The sequence below is a fragment of the Budorcas taxicolor genome, chromosome 10 (genome assembly GCF_023091745.1).
Source record: "Budorcas taxicolor isolate Tak-1 chromosome 10, Takin1.1, whole genome shotgun sequence".
NCBI lineage: Eukaryota > Metazoa > Chordata > Mammalia > Artiodactyla > Bovidae > Budorcas > Budorcas taxicolor.
The window spans coordinates 99,712,297-99,729,078 of record NC_068919.1 but is presented as its reverse complement, the minus strand read 5'-3'; the positions used below and the strand labels follow the sequence as shown (position 1 = coordinate 99,729,078).

The following is a 16,782-nucleotide window of genomic DNA, read 5'->3' as shown; positions in this document are numbered from 1 at the left end:
AGCCGTGATGCCAGAATGCCTGCATTCAAATCCCAGTTCAACCATATTCCTGTGACCTTGGGCAGGTTTATTCAACTTCTCTGCAGACCAGTCACAGATTCAAGGAGGACAACTGTTAACATCTACTCACAAGGCCGTTATGAGAATTAAAGATCACCTACATAACCCACGTAAAAGTTCCTATCATAAATGTTACCTCCCCTTCCTTCGTATCTTGGTGCTAACAGCTAGTGTTATTAGTTTATTATATATACAAAAGTCTTGCATAGCTCTCTATTTCCTGTTTCAATCTCTCTCAGTTGACACTGACATCTATCTTACGTTTCCTCAGAGCAGGTAGACATTTGCAGAAAGGAAAAATAAACACCTTGTACAATCAAACTCCTTATAGTATGGAATTAAATACACCAACATTTATACATCACACACAAGATGTGTTGACTTGGCCAAAAAGTTTGTTCAGGGATTCCACAGGGTGTTACAGAAAACCCTGAAGGGAACTTTTGGTCAATTACACATTTGATATATGATTACAACACTGTTCACAGTGAACACAACCTGCTCTCGCCTGCGGGTGAGACAGGCGCTGCGCGGCACGGGTGCCACGTCTGCTCTGGGTGCGTGCTGTGTGGCCATGTGAATACGCCGCGCTGGGCTCTTCATGTGTTTCCCCCCGACCCCATTTTCGTTTCTTTTTTCTGAATCCCCAGTTTAAAGGTGAGTAAACTAAAATTTTGAAGAATATTAGGTCCTTTGTTTGCTGAAGCTCCAATATTTTGGCCACATGACTTGAAGAACTGACTTATTGGGAAAGACCCTGATGCTGGGAGGGATTGGGGGCAGGAGGAGAAGGGCACGACAGAGGATGAGATGGCTGGATGGCATCACCAACTCGATGGACGTGAGTCTGAGTGAACTCCGGGATTGGTGATGGACAGGGAGGCCTGCGCGCTGCGGTCCATGGGGTTGCAGAGGGTCAGAACAACAAAGGTCCCTAGTCAGTTACCAACACAGCAGGCAAATGCTGAGGCCAGATTCAAGTCTTGTGTCCAGGATTCTGGGGCTCCTGCTGGTCTCTCAAAGGCAAGCCTTGCTGCCTCTCTGCACCCAATACTTGGGACAAGTGCAGCGGGGAGCATGGGGTGTTCCCTCACAGACCCAGCCTCCAGACACCAGCTGCCTGTCCTACAACTCAACTCAGTTCTGACAGCATCCACCTGGAGCTGGCATCGGACCCCACAGGTGAAGGGCTGCCCCCGCTAAGCCTCACCCACCACCCCTCCCCTTGGGTTTGATCATCTGCGCAGTGCCTCACAGAACTCAGGAAGGCCCTTTATTCACCAGATAACCAGTTTTTTTTAAAAGGATGCAACTTGGGAACAGCCAGAGGAAGACGTGGGCAGGGCAAGGCAGGGGGGAGGGGCTCCCTTCCAGGTGCACCAGGCCCAGCGCCTCCTGTATACACTAACCTGGAAGCTCCACGGACCTCTAAAGGGAGGTTTCGGGTTTGCATTTTTTTTTTTTTTAATGGAGGCTTCATTGCACAGGCAAGACTAATTAAATCACTGGCCACTAGTGATTGACTGGACCCCTCCCCAGAAGTGGGGGTTGGGGCTGAAAGTTCCAACTGTAACCACAAGGTGGTTCCCCAGGCAACCAGCCCCTTATCCTCCACCAGTCCCAGGGGCATTCCAAAAGTCTCTGCATTAAAACAAACAGGTGTGGTTGAAAGGGGCTCCTATGCATAACAAAGCATACTCCTTTCATCTTTAATTAGTTTGGAGCCATTTCAGGAACCTGGGACAAAAAAAAAATGTCTGTATAGATCACAGTATCACACAGATGTTCCCTGGAGACAGAAACCAAAGACCAGGGCACTCTTGTTTTCACCCAGAACCAAACCCAGGCTTTCACACAGTGGTCCTCAAACTTGCTCAGGCAACAGAATCCCCCGAAGGGCTCGGAAAGCAGATGGCAGGGCCGGGCTCCCAGAGTCTGATACAAGGGACCTGGAGGGGAGGCTGAGAACTGGCACTTTAATAAGCCCCAGGGGATGCTGACGCTCTGGTCCAGGGGACTACTGCTGTCAGTTACTGGCTACTTTCCTGATAAAGTGTTACTGGATCAAGTTTGACCTTTACATTACAAGTGAAGCAACCCTAAGCACTGTCTGAAGGCTTCCACTAGGGCGGTGCACAGCTGTGGTCCCTAACCCTTTTGGCATCAGGGACTGAGTCTGTGGAAGACAATCTTTCCACGGACTGGAGTGGGGGAGCGTTTCCAGATGAGTCAAGCGCATGGCATTCACTGTGCGCTTTATTTCCATTGTTATGACATCAGCTCCACCTCAAATCATCAGCCATTAGATTTTGGAGGTTGGGGACCCCTGATCTACTGAGCTGTGGGAAGCAGCCACTGGTTTCCTGACGTAAGGAAACAGTTTGCTGTCAAACAAATCCATCTGCCTGTCAAAATGGTTATTTCCCCCTAAGGGTGGTTCAGAAGTGTTCTTGGAGGTCCTTCCTAGGTGGTCCTCCTGTGTGACCAAGGGGGAGCCCCCTCAACGCAGTGTGAGGGCTCCCGTTCCCCAGCCTCACTCACCCTTGATGTGGAGGGCTCCCGTGTTATACTTGGGCTTAATCCCGGAGACTCTCGTGAGGTAGAATTGGAAGGGGTTCCCTTTATCCAGCAAGTCCCAGATGTCCTGGCCTTCCCCTGACATTTCCTGCTCATCTTCCTCGTCCGGGAACCCATGGCTGGTGGGGGGGCCGTGAGGCCCAGCTCCCCGAGCCGCACGGTCCCTGGGAGAAGGGGGGCCTTTCTCCTCTTTCACCCGCGGGTCCTTCGCCTGCTCCTGCTGCTGCTCTGGAGGCAGCTCGTCCTCACTGCTGGACAGACACCAGCCCAGGTCCTCCTGGGACCCACTCTTCTGTCTTTTGCAAGGCGAAGCTTCTGAAGCTGAGTCTGTGCTGCTGAATTTCACAGGCTCCAGCTTCCTCCTGTGGGCGGCTTTCCGAGCCTCGGAGCAGGTGTACTTCGGCTGCCCGGCGGCCACCTGCCCAGTGTCGGGGAGGAGAGAGGCAGATGGCTTGTCCGGCTGCGGGTTCTCCTCCTCACTTTCATCACTACTGGATATTGTCCACTTCCCATAATTGCCTTCCTGGGACATCATGCTTTCTGTAAAAGAAAGGCAGAAATCTGTTGTCTCCCATTCACCAGTTCCCAGGTGGAGCTAATGGTAAAGAACACGCCTGCCAATGCAGGAGACATAAGAGAGAAAAAAAAGTGGGATTTGATCCCTGGGTCAGGAAGGCCCCCTGGAGGAGGGCAGGGCAACCCACTGCAGTATTCTCCCCTGGAGGATTCCACGGACAGAGGAGACTGGCGGGCTCCAGTCCATAGGGTCGCACAGCCGCTGGCACACTCTCTTGCTCTCAAGTTCCATGTCCTGAGCTTTTAGGACACATGTATAGCTAGCACACCTGACACTACCAGCTGCTGAGCTGTTTTCACTAACATCAGCTGCTGGGTGGGTGTTCAGGGCACACGAGCAGAACCTACCACGAGAACCTGGCAAGAAGGTGACAGCGGAAACCCCGCTCACCTTCTCCTCTCCTTCCGTCTTTCCACCTGGATCTTGATCTTAAATGCCTGGGTGGTGTCTGGCACAGCGCAGGTCTAACATCACTCTCTGGGTAACTGAAGGCACTAGAATCAGAACTGCAACCCACGTGTGCTGACTCTAAGATCTGACATCATTTGGGTCATCAAAGTACAGTGTTTCCCAAAGTGGAGATGACTGGGGCCTGTCATTAACCTCGCATTATGAAACTGCCTCTCTTCTCCATTCCTATCCAATCCCTCAGCTTAATCAAGGAGGAGGTTGTTTGCAGAAATGTCTTTAATCCTGCTTTTGAAAAAACAACAGGCTTTGGGCTCTTCTGCAGGCACTAGCAACACTTCGGTTTAACGTGAGCAGGAGGTATCTAACGGCTCCATGACAGTTACAGTAACTAAAGTTTACTTCTTACAGTGTTTCTGTAAAAGTGGGTTCAAATAAAAACATTAAGCAAATAGTAGCATAGCTGTTGAGAGTAAGACAAAACTGGGGAAGTAAGCAACCACATTAATGAAATTCGGCAAACACCGCATTAAGCTGCTGTGCCAAGGAGGGTAGAAATCTAAAGAAACTCTACTACCAAATGCCAACTTGCATCAGTGTCTATTAGATACTAAAAAAAAATTGTGAATGTGAAGGTAGACTCCTCTTAAAGCTGCTAGCTGCTCCTCTCCCCCTACCATCCCAGCCCCAGCTGGGCTATTTGTTTCACACTTCCAGCTGCTTCTCATAGAGCTAGCAAGCCATCAGGAGGGCATGGGAATCAATCTCACCTGAGGCCAGGTGTGGCCAGTAGTGGGCAGATCTGGACTCCAATATCAAATCCGGTCATTACTAGTGGGTAAACACGCACTTGGGCAGGTTACCTAACTGCTCAGCCTCACTTTTCTCCTCTGGAAATGGGTACCTCCCAGAGTTTGTTTGTCCAGAAAATATTTATTGAGCAGTTTCTATGTGTCAAGCTCTGGGAATAAGAAATTAACAACACAGAAACAGCTTCCGCCTTAGGAAAGCTTACACTTCAGGGAGAAAGAGACTGACAGGAACAAAAACAGCCAAGAAGACCAAGATATCTTTACAAATATTCATTATATTTTTCTCATATCATAGGTATGAGAAAGTAACACAGATGCCTTTCCCTTATAATATCCTGAACTTAACATTTAACTGAGCGCCGAAAGAAGGAAAGGAAACAGCCAAATAAAGTGGAGGTGGGAAAGAAGAATATTCCAAGTGAAAGGACCCAAGCTGCAAAGGCCAAGCCAGAAGAAGGCTGCAGTTAACACCAGAAAACAGACCCGGAGCTGGGGAAGGAAGACAGGCAGGTGGTCCACGATGAAGGGGGATGGCGGGAATAAGGAGTCAAGTTACAGATCCTGGACTTTATTTAAGAAGAGCAGGGCTACACTCCTGGATTCTAAGAACAGCAGGGCTACACTGAAGGGGAGTACCTTTTAATAAGCAAGGGAGAACCCTGTCCGATTGACTTCTAAAATATTCGGCTCGCTACAACTCTGCATCCCAACATTCTCTGGTAGGAGAAGGGGACGACAGAGGATGAGATGGTTGGATGGCATCCCCGACTCAATGGACCTGATTTGAGCAAACTCTGGGAGATGGTGAAGGACAGGGAAGCCTGGCTGCTGCTGGCCATGGGTCTCAGAGAGATGGACGCGACCGAGGGGCTGAAGAACAGCAGCTCTGTCCGGAGAATGGTCTGGAGGGAGACAGGAGGGGAGGGAGGCGGCTCCTGCGGGGACCCCGGGGGCTGGAGAAGGCGGAGGGGAGGCGGCGCAGGGCGCTGAGGCGCAGGTACACGGAAAAAGAAACAACAGCCGCCAACTCTCCCCTGCGCTTGCCTCGGGCCGGGCACAGCTCTGCCGCGCGCCCCCTCACCTCACGCTCGCAAGTCCCACCGCTGGAAGCAGCACGACGGCTCCCTCGGACCGCGAACAGCAGAGTGAGCGCCCGGCGCGCTCGCGGATTCTCGAGGCCGCCCGCCCACCGAGAGGCCGCAGTACGAACCCGCGGAGGAGAGCGCCCGGCGGGCTCCGGTCCCCTCAGGGCAGGCCGCCGAGGCCCAGGAGGGCCCTACCTGGGCGCGCCGCTGCCCTCCGGACCCGCCTCCAAGCCCGCTGGCCCGTGGGGACGCGCCGGACCGGGGCTTCGCGCGCACCGGGCCGGGATGAGGAGAGGCTCAGCGCTGCCCCCGCGGCCTCCCCGCGCGCGGCCCTCGAAGCCCCCGAGCGCGCGGCCGCCCGGGACCCCGCCCCGCCCCCGCGCTCGCGCATGCGCATGCGCGCGATTCAAACCCTCCGGCCCCGCGCGCGCCGCGTGGCCCCGCCCCTGCCCCTTCCGGGACGCGCGCCGCTGGGTCCCAAAGCCCGCCGGGTCACCTGGGGACCGCCGCGGGACCCTCCAGAGAGGGGAGGCGAGGAGTCCCGGCCGCCTTTCGCTGTCCTCTCGCCGCCTGGCCACGGCTGCCAAAAGCGGGAGAGAGGAAGAGAAGTTTCCCTCTTTCCTCATAGCTGATCAGCAAAACGCATCCTCTTTGCGGGGGATCTCCTAATTTCAGGCTCCCGGAGCTCGAGGCAGCGTGGGGTGGGGGGGTTCTTTTCAAAGGGGGAGAGGGTCAGCTGAGAGGTTAGAGGAAGCTGAAGTCTGAGACGTGTTCCGGGTTCTCCTGGGGCGCAGAGTGTAAGCCCTCTTCTAAGACCAAAGGTTAAATAAGCTCCCTCAGACTCAACCTCGAATATTGGTTTCTTAGTTAAAGTAGGTGTGTGTGCCTCTGTGTATGTGTGTTGCCTTTTTAATCTTACTGATTTGCCAGGAGACGGGTCTGAGATAAACTCTTGCCAAATGGAATCCTTGCCCTATTCCTTGCATTTAGTAAGGATGTTTGCCATGGAGTTTGGACTCAGTGCTCTTGATACCGTTCTTGGAATTTCCACCCCTCCTAGAAAGCTGGATTAAATAACTTGATGGAAACGTTCTAAGGGCTCACTTGGTTTGTTTATTGAACGTCTGATTTGTACTAGGCACCGGGCTCAGTGCTAGGCTCATCGGGAGGATGGAACAGACAGAGTAATTACCTGGGACTTGCTGATCCGGACGTGAGTCCTGGGCTTGATTGGTTCCTTTCATGCTTTGCTCACACTCTTTTTGTGTCTCTTATGATGCCTAGCATAGTGTCGTTGATCGAAATTATCAAAAGTAAATACTGCAAGGTGTGGGAACAGAAAATGAGAAGAATCACGCAGTACACAGTGAAACAGTGCCTGGACGAGCACGTGTACCCAGCCCCGGGGGAGAAACTAGAGGGGCGGAGCCAGGGCTTGGGGCAGACCAGAGGGCCTCTCTGTCATAGGCTGTTCCAAGAGGTAATAAAGCTAGGGGGCGGAGCCAAAGTTGGGGGCGGGCCTGAGGGCTTCTCTGCCATAGGCTGTGCCAAGAGTTAATAAAACTAGAGGGGCGGAGCCAGGGCTGGGGGCGGGCCTGAGGGCCTCTCTGTCATAGGCTGTTCCAAGGAAACGTAGCCAAACAAAGTCTCTGGCCAATAGAGCTGCGGGATCAACGCCAGTGGCTCGCAGGTTGTCCAATGAGAGGGGACGTTGGAGGTGCCTGGCGAAGCTCAGCTTCCGGGACTGCGCCGAGCGGGGCTGGCGGTCCCGGCCCGGGCGCTTTGGCCGCAGAGCTCGCGGGTTCGGCAGCCTGGACTCGCGTGGGGAGATCGCGATGTTCTCCTCCCAGGCCGGCGCCCGGCCGCGGACGTGGGAGGCTAGTCCCTCAGAGCACAAGAAGTGGGTGGAAGTAGGTGTCCGGAGGGCTGGGTCTCGGACTTCGGCTTGACCCGGGGCGCTCACTCCGTCCCCTCGCCCGTCTCTCGTTCAGCCCCGAGGTGTGATGGCTAATGACCCAGCCTGGGGCTTCCAAGCTTCTGGATCCCCGTCCAGTGTTCCGCCTACTTCCAACCCCCTTCTGCTCTCTGCGACAGTCTCTTTATAATAAGCTGTAACCTGCACCTCTCCTCCCGCCTTTCAAAGCCGTCCTCGCTGCCTCGCCTTCCTCATTCTAGCATGAATTTTGGGTAGAATTTATCCCGATGGTTTAAAAGAATTAACCTACCGATTAAGTCCTTGGCACTTTGAGGCGGGGTGGGGAGTAAATTTTAGCACATCATTAAGGTGTTTTGAGAATTAAGATAATGAAACTCACTTCCCAGCCCAACTTTTCAGCTAAGTTTTAGATTTGACAGGTCTAAACTTAATATATGTTTGTAATAAAAATAGTAGAACAAATGGTTTCTGTTTTATTAACTGAAGATTTTTAATGTTCTTTAGGTATTTAGAGCATGCGATGAAGATAACAAAGGCTATCTAAGCAGAGAGGACTTTAAAGTTGCTGTTGTAATGCTGTTTGGTTACAAGCCATCCAAGGTAGAAATTTCTTTTGTATTTGGGGACAGCGCAGAGAATACAGTAGTGGTGGTGGGTTAGTTGTCAAGTTGTGTTGGACTCTTGCGACCCCATGGACGGTAGCCTGCCAGGCTCCTCTGTCCATGGGATTCTCCAGGCAAGAATCCTGGAGTGGGTTGCCATTCCCTTCTCCAGGGGATCTTCCCGACCCAGGGATTGAACCAGGGTCTCCTGCATTCCAGGCAGATTCTGTGCCAACTGAGCTACGAGGGAAGCCCAATACAGTAGTGGATGGATTCTAAGTTAAGTGCAGAGGGCTGGCTTAGGATGTTTATAAAACAAACCATTGCCTTTTGAGCAATTTTAGAGATGTGTCCAGTGCTGAATTTTACTTTCTTCTTAAGAACCCAAATAAGGGATGAATTAGAATCTATAAAAACTAAGTTACCACAAGGCTGGCAATAATTATGTTAAATGTGAGATACTAGCATGGTTTCAGGACAGAAGCCTGGGAGGGGGATGTTGGTAACAGCAGGAATTCACAGAGGAAGGGACGTGCAGGATTTTCTTTTTTTTTTTAACTAAAAAAAAAAAAAAAGTTGCCCCATTTAAATTATGAAAATAATGCATTTATATAGTCAAAAATTTAAAACTGACCAGAAACATATGAAGTTGGATGTAAATCTCTTCCCTCCCTACTCCTCAGGAGTTACCATTATTAGCCATTTTCTTGTGTATCATCCCAAATTTCCTATGCATGACAAACACGCCTGGCATGCTATTGAAAGCATAGGAAGGTGCATAGTATGCCTATTTTATTTTAACTTGCTGTTTTCACTTGACAGCAGAAGAACATAAAAGCACACACACTACATTTAAGAAAAGGTAGTTGCCTAGTCGTCTCTAGCTAGTTTCCTTGCTTTGGTCATTTCAGTTGCTTCCAGTATTTTTCATTCCTGCTAATATTGCTACAATGAGCATTCTTTTGCAACTATATCTCTGTTTGTGAATGCATCTCTGTGGAATTAATTCCTAGAAGTACAAGTGCTAGGTACACTTGAAATTTCATTGGGCATTGCTTCTCCAGAAAAGGTTGTACTAGTTAAGGAGAGCTGAGCTGAACTCCAGTGAGCCTCCTGCTTCAGTCGGACAGGTTTCCTGGGGCTCCCCATCCTTGCGTGCTCCCCTTGTCCTTTACATCCATTCTAGTCCCAGGTCCCTCTTGTTAAGCTGCCGAATTTGGATAAATCAGAGGCGAGATCTTGGCCAGGTGTAAGAAATTCAGTGGCAGGCATCAGCCCGAGGGAGCACTCTGGGCTGTCTCTGGAATGCCCTCCCTCCTGCCCTCGAACAGCTCGGGTAGGTTCCGAGTGGTTCGACTGCCAGGGGGTTGCTTAGTTACTGTGAGGTTGATTCTGGAGCTCAGAGAAGTCCTCAGGGCTAGTCAGGGCTACCTCCCAGAAAGTGCAGCTCTCCTGTTAACCTGCACTCATTTCAGCTGGAATTCCAGAGCAGGTCGGCCACGTGGACCCAGCCTGTGAAACACTGCGTTTAACCCAGGTTCAGCTCGAAAGATACCTGGCCTCGTTCTGCCCTTATTACTTTCGGATCTACTCACTCGGTGTTAATTTTAGGGCATAAGTGAAGAATTTAATGACATGTACAGTGATAGGGTAACATACGTACTACACACCATCAAGTTTAACAGGTTGTTACTTTCGGTTGAGGTTTTGGAGTTTACTTTTTAATCAAAGCAAATGCTTGTTGACTACAGGCTGCTTAACAGTAAAATACTGATGTAACAAATCACCTATACACTTAAGAATCATTTGTAACCATCATGAACATTTAAGTGAAAATGTATTCCCTCTGAAACCTAACAGGTTTTTACTCTTATATTAGGTTGAGGTTTGGGGTTTTGTTTTTAAATATTGCTTTTGAGCAAATGAAATAACTCCTGAATGCAGGTCATGAAGCTGTAAGTCACTTTTATGTAATAAATCACTCTACATTCATGAAAACGTTTACAGAATGAAATTTATTATATTCTCATGTAGTAAGAGGAGCAGTTCCAACTGGCTAGAAATATAAAGATGAATAAAACACAGATGCTACTTTGAAGCAGGGCTTCCCAGGGGCTATCAGTGGTAAAGAATCCACCTGCCAGTCCTGGAGACACAAGAGATGTGGGTCAGGAAGATCCCTGGAATGGGAAACAGCAACCCACTCCAGCATTCTTGCCTGGAAAATTCCATGGACAGAGGAGCCTGCCGGGCTATCGCCCACGGGGCCGCAAAGCGACAGACACAGCTGAGCAACTGAGCGCACACACGCTTTGAAGCAGTTCCCAGTTTAGAGAGACTTATAAACTCTGATAAATACTGAGACAGAGATTAAGAACAGAAAGAGGAGAAGGTGAGGAGTTCTAGTGGTAACTGTAATAGGAGGTTGGGCCTGTTTAGACCAGTGGAGATAGACTCCACTGGTATGAAGGGTCTGGGGGCGCCCCGGGGTGGTGGGAGAAGCTGTGTCCCGGTGATTGGACCTGGTGACTGTACCGGAGCGATGCGGCCACAGGACTGAAAGGATAAGAAGAGGGAAGCTCCGAAGGCGGGCTTTGGGGGAAGAGCAGTGAGCTCACACAGCGGTGCGCTAACGCCGAGGAGATGCAAGCGCCCTAAGTGCACGCGCTGTGTTTTTTGTGTTTTTCACTTTTTATTTGTGTTGGGATACAGCTGAGCAGCGATGTTGAGACAGTTTCAGAAGAACAGTGAAGGGACTCAGCCATACGTATGTGTGTATCCATTCTCCCCCAGTGCCCCCTGCCATCCAGGCTGCCACCTGACGTTGAGCAGCCTTCCCTGTGCCCTGCAGCAGGTCCTCGTTGGTTCTCCATGTTAAATACAGCCGTGTGCACTCGCTGTTTAAGTCCCGTGCTGGATGATGAGGTGACGACGGTGCTAACGAGCAGCTCTCAGGCTGTGCTGCCTCCCTCACGAGGAATCTGAAATCGGGTGGAGAGGGGAGGGTGGAGATAGATTTGGGGTTCCTCACAGGTGTGCGAGTGGATGGCACCAGCCAGGAAGGGTGTGCAGAGTGTGAAGGGCGGCACGCTCTCCGCTCTCCCGAGGGGAGAGCCTGGGGGCGTCTGCACATTTAAGGTTGGTGGGGACCCCAAGAGGAAGGCACACCGGGAGCTAGTCTTCTGAAAGGGTCAGGAAGAACCAGGAAAGTGCAGGGCATGGAATCCGAGGTGGAGAAGCTATGTCGCATGTTGCCAAGATCCTAAATCCATGATGTTTGTAAAAGTCTTGCAGCAATGTGGGAAAATGCTGGTGTTTTAATGCTTAGTGAAGGCGGGTCCACAAACGTAACACACAGTGCGTTCTCGAATATGTTTGCAAATGCGTGGGTAGGAAAGGAGGAGGTCGGATGGGCTGAGACTGGCATTGATGTACACAGACTGCAGTGTGTGAAGCAGAGAGCTGATGGGAGCTGAGTCCACAGCGCAGGGGCTCTGCCTGGCGCCCTGCAGCGACCTGAGTGGGAAGGAAAGCCGAAGGTGACGATGGAGCGGCCCTATGGATGTGTGTGACCGGGTCACGTTGCCTTAGGAGGAAAGCCCAAACCAGAGGGGCCCTATGGATGTGTGTGACCGGGTCACGTTGCCTTAGGAGGAAAGCCCAAACCAGAGGGGCCCTATGGATGTGTGTGACCGGGTCACTTTGCTCCAGAAAGAAAGCCCAAACCCGAGGGGCCCTATGGATGTGTGTGACCGGGTCACTTTGCTCTAGAAAGAAAGCCCAAACCAGAGCGGCCCTATGGATGTGTGTGACCGGGTCACTTTGCTCTAGAAAGAAAGCCCAAACCAGAGCGGCCCTATGGATATGTGTGACCGGGTCACTTTGCTCTAGAAAGAAAGCCCAAACCAGAGCGGCCCTATGGATGTGTGTGACCAGGTCACTTTGCCTTAGGAGGAAAGCCCAAACCAGAGGGGCCCTATGGATGTGTGTGACCGGGTCACTTTGCTGCACGGCATAAACTTAACACCACGCTGTGAAACAGCTGTACTCCAATTTTGAAAAAACGCACGGGAAAAAGGAAAGCGTACCCGGTGGAATTGTGGACAGTGGTTTTCACTGGATGGCTTTTTTTTCATTGTTTCTCTTCATAATGTAAAAATATTTTTTATGTTTTCTACATTGTTACTATTACAGTCAGGAAGAATATATTTTAAATGAATCCAAAGAGCCCATTGTAACAATTGCTTGTACTTGTGTAAGACAGAAAGGTTACCTTGTAGTGTATGCTGTATATATGATAGCCAAGTTGATTTTAAGTGATTTAACTGTTTTGATCAATAGATTGAAGCTTTGGGGGCCATTAGCATCTGTAGCAGATTAGCTTCTGGTGTCTTACTGACAGAACAGTAAAATGATTGTGATTTGTCTGTTGGATTCAACAAAGATTGTTTCTCATACATTCCTTTCGTGCATCCCAGGAATTAAGAACTTATACTGTGAAAACATTTGATGAAATTATATATTCTATTTTTTTTTTTCTTTTCTAGATAGAAGCTGATTCTGTGATGTCTTCAGTAGATCCAAACACTTCTGGTAATGTGAAAGTTAATTTTTACTACCTGCCTTATTTAGACACTGATAAAACGAAAGCAGACATAGAGACTCTAAAGCGTTCTGTTAAAGCAAATCTTTGCTTTGTTTCCATTGCCCCCAAAACAAGAGGTTTGGTTCTTTTAGTTTTGATGAATCAATGTATTCACAAGTATGTTTATTATCAGAGAATTTTCAGCCACTTAAAAGCCTGAAGGCAGAGTGGTACTTCTAACTGGAACATCCCACGGATGATCTGGGTTTTCTGAGCAGTGGAGTGAACAGAAGTGGCACTTACTGAAATGGAAAGACTAGGAAAGGATTTAAGGTTTGGAGACAGTAGGAGTTCAATTTTGAGTTTGAAAGGTTTTGCTCAAGGACATCAGAGCAGTCAGGCTGTATGAGTTTAGAATTCAGAGCAGAGCTCTAGGCTGCAGAGATGTTTGGGAGTCTTCAGCCTGTGGGTGGTTTTAAAGCCGTGGGAATGAACGAGACCCCCTGCGGGAGAGTGTGGGCTGAGAGCCATACGAATGGTAACCACCAGAAGGCAGGTAGGGGATGAAGAGATGGCAAAGGAGGCTTAGGAGGGGCAGAGGGCCCAGAGGGAGGTCAAGAGTGATCAGGAACCAACAGAAGCGGACTCTTCAAGGAGGAGGTGGGGTCAGCGCTGTTCAGTGCTGTTGAAAGGTCCAGTAGCAAACGAACTGAGGGGACCTGTGGAGCTGGCACCCCGGGGGCGCTAGGTGACTTTAGCAAGGGCGTGTCAGCGCGTGCTGGGGACGGCGGCCGGGCCGCAGTCGTTGGAAGATAAACGGGCCGAGAGAAAGCAACAGTGTGAGCAGGTCAGTCTTCCAGGAGGCCCAGCAGCTGTGGATCAAGAGCCCTTCGCTTGGCATCGCCTGCCTTTGTGTGCACCGTGAAGCCGCTTCTCAGCTCAGCCGGGTGACTGAGTGAAGAGGGGAAAGGCGGAGGAGAAAAGAGGTGGCCCTGTTGTTGGAGGCGGTAGGGTCCACAGCACGCGGACTTGGCTTTTCAATTACAATTTACGACTTACGAAAAGTTGCAAAATAAAAATAGTGCAGAGCATAGGCGTGTACCCAGATTCACTTACCGTTCGCACTGGACGCCGTCTCCCCTCTCGTCAGCACTTTCTGCCTCTTCTTGCTGAGCCTCCATAGCCTCGGCACGCTTGCCGGGAGTTCACGTCGACGCCTGTCTTTACCGTCTGTGCAGCAGAGTCGGACGTGACTTGGAGACCGAACGACAGCAACTGGCTGCGTTCCAGGGCTGTCGCTTGCTCTAATTATGCCCTTCAGGGCGTCTTCCCTCATCTCATCCTGGAGTTAGTTCTGGGTACTGTGTCTCGTTAGCCTCTTTTAAGCCAGGACATTTCTGTAGACTTTCTTTTTTTTTTTTGGTGCCTTTTTACAGCCTTGATTTTTTTGAGGAAATAGCCCACTCTTCGTTGTTTTGCTTTTTAGGAACAGCCCTCCTGTGCTTGTCTGGCATTCCTCTGTCGTTCGGTCGAGCTGTTGCGTCCTCAGACAGCATCGTGTTCGGGCGATCTGTCCTTCTCAGGGCACCACGTCTTGACACAGCAGATGTCTGTCTGTCTGCCTCTTGTAGCTGATGTTAATTTTCTCACCGGTCAGGATGTTGTCCGGTTTCTCCAGTGTATTATTTCTCTTGATATTTTCTTCCCTTGCCACTCAGCAGCGGCCTGTGGAGAGACGTGTTTGAAGTTGCAAAATTGTGCTTCTCGTCACCATCTCCCCCTGGATCTGGTATCCATTTATGATTCTTGTCTGATCCAGCTTTTGCCATATGGTTGCAAAGTAATGGTTTTCTAATCCCAGGCCTTCTTTCAGTTAGCCCCTGGCATTTTTACTATAAGCAAGAGACTCCGTCTTCCTGATTGATGAGTCTCCTTTATCACTATGGACTCATGAGTTTGTATGCCTTCGATGATTTATAATTCATTCCTATACTTAACTGGGCTTTCCAGGTGGTGCTAGTGGTAAAGAATCTGCCTGCCAAGCCCAGGGGACACAAGAGAGGCATATTTGATCCCTGGGGCGGGAAGATCCCCTGGAGGAGGAGATGGCAACCCACTCCAGTGTCTTGCCCGGAGACTCCCGTGCACAGAGGAGCCTGCTGGGCTACAGTCTGTGGCGTCGCAGAGTCGGACACGACTGAGCGGCTGAGCACACTGTGCTGGATTACTTTAGCGCTCAGCTTGTCGGAGACTGGCCGTCGCATGCCTCCTTGAGTTGGCTCCTGTGTCCTTTTGACTGTATTTTTCTTTCTTTGAAAACATATTTTTATTTATAAATTTTGGATATACAGAAGAGTTTAGTAGATTATTTTTTGGATACAAGTTTGGTATCCCATGGGTTTCGCTGGTGGCTCTGCCGTAAATGCGGGAGACTTGGGTTCAATCCCTGGGTCAGGAAGATCCCCTAGAGGAGGGCATGGCAACCCTCTCCAGTGTTCTTGCCTGCAGAATCCTGTGGACAGAGGAGCCTGGTGGGCTACAGTCCTTGGGATTGCAAAGAGTTGGACACAACTGAGCAAATAACACTTCTACTTGTCACTTTGGTATCACGTATTGAACATGACTTTGTGAACAATATTGCCTCTAGGAGAAGGTGTTTTTGCCTTTTTTTTTTTGCCTTTTTGCAACATTGATATTTTTGAGGAGATAGCCCACTCTTCACTGTTTCTTTTTTTCTTTTTTTTTTTAAACTCCCTAACTTGATGGAATTTCCCCAGGTTTTAAATTTCTTATTAAAATTTTTCACACTGTCAAAACATTCAAATATTGTTTCTTTGCTCTTCAATTTAGATTGTAAGTTCTTGGTGAGACCTTCTGTATGTATTTTTTTCTGGGTTTCTATGTGAACCTTCTAGTCTAGAAAGATTTCTGTCTTCTGGCAGAAGGATTTCTCACAGTTTTTGCACTGTTCGGGTTTCTCTGCTTTGGGAGTCCTCTGGGAGTTAGTGAGTGATTCTCTGGATGCTCTTGTTTATATAGTGTTTCTGCATAAATACACGGAGCTTGCCAAAGGCACTCTCACAGTCCCTGTTCCCATAGAGCTTCTCCCTCCTCTGGGTCCTTTGATTCCTAATTAGAGATTTGACCTCACAAAGGAGGTTTTCTTTCCTTAACCAGTTATCTGATGTACAAATAGGTATTATTCTGGAAGAAAGGTGGCCCGTGTTCTTTACAGGTGAGGCGAGCTCTCTGATGTAAAGGTTGACCTCTGAAAACTCCTCCCGCAGTCCGTATCCTAGCGTCCCCCGTGTGTATCATGTCACGTTTAGTGAGACACGCCTTATACACGTGTGTTACACCACATGGCTTTTCTATGGTGACTTGCTGTGCACTGCAGTGTAAATTCTGGCAGAAGGTTTTTCCACCTTTACTGCGTTCTAAAGGTTTCTCTCTTTTTTAAAAAAATGTCTATTTATTTGGCTGCCCCGGGTTTTAGCTGCAACAAGGGAGGATCTTCAGCCTTCAGCTGCGGCGTGCGGGATCTTTAGGTGCCACCCACGGGATCTAGTTCCCTCATCAGGGATCGAACCCTGGCCTCTCCCACTGTGGCCGTGCAGTCTCAGCCACTGGACCCCCGGGGCGGCCCCTGGAGGCTTCTCTTGAGGGTGAGTGCTCCGAAATGATGTGAGGCCTGGTCTGTGGCAGAGGATCTTCCAGGCATGCTCTTAGTGGCCTCCTCCGCTGCACTTTCTCTTTTTCTGATGTTCGAGAGAGCGTTGACATGTGGCTGGAGACTTTGTAAATTTCACGAATGTTTTCTCTCCTCCCCAAGTTCTCTACACTTAGTTATTCAGTCCTGTCCTACCCTTTGTGACCCCATGGACTGTGGCCTGCCAGGCTCCTCTGTCCATGGGGATTGTCTAGGCAAGGACACTGGAGTGGGTTGCCATGCCCTCCTCCAGGGGATCTTCCGCACCCAGGAATTGAACCCAGGTCTCTGGCTTTGCAGGAAGATTCTTTACCATTTGAGCCACCAGGGAAGCCGCCCCCCACCCAAGTTCTCTAATGCTTGGCTTTGCACCTCCTGCAGAGACAGTTCTCACACGTTCGCAGTCATGGAGCTTCCTTTTAATGTTAGGT

At 50.0% G+C, this 16,782-nt stretch overlaps 2 protein-coding genes across 11 annotated transcripts in view; one reads left to right on the top strand and one right to left on the bottom strand.

Moving 5' to 3' along the window:
• TDP1 (tyrosyl-DNA phosphodiesterase 1) overlaps window positions 1-5,719 on the bottom strand; it is a 70,909-nt gene extending 65,190 nt beyond the window's left edge. For all 7 annotated transcript variants that reach the window (XM_052646702.1, XM_052646705.1, XM_052646706.1 and 4 more), the window contains exons 1-2: window positions 5,516-5,719; window positions 2,602-3,177 (exon numbers count right to left, since the gene is read on the bottom strand). In XM_052646702.1, the coding sequence (XP_052502662.1) occupies window positions 2,602-3,172 (571 nt within the window). In that variant the 5' untranslated portion in view covers window positions 3,173-3,177; window positions 5,516-5,719. The remainder of the gene's footprint in view (window positions 1-2,601; window positions 3,178-5,515) is intronic.
• Window positions 5,720-7,267: 1,548 nt separating this feature from the next.
• Window positions 7,268-16,782, top strand: part of EFCAB11 (EF-hand calcium binding domain 11) — a 214,550-nt gene continuing 205,035 nt past the window's right edge. For all 4 annotated transcript variants that reach the window (XR_008199996.1, XM_052646724.1, XM_052646722.1 and 1 more), the window contains exons 1-3: window positions 7,268-7,429; window positions 7,960-8,055; window positions 12,605-12,650. Coding sequence is in view for 3 of the 4 variants with exons in the window: in XM_052646724.1 (XP_052502684.1) it covers window positions 7,355-7,429; window positions 7,960-8,055; window positions 12,605-12,650 (217 nt within the window). In the remaining variant the exon portion in view is untranslated. The remainder of the gene's footprint in view (window positions 7,430-7,959; window positions 8,056-12,604; window positions 12,651-16,782) is intronic.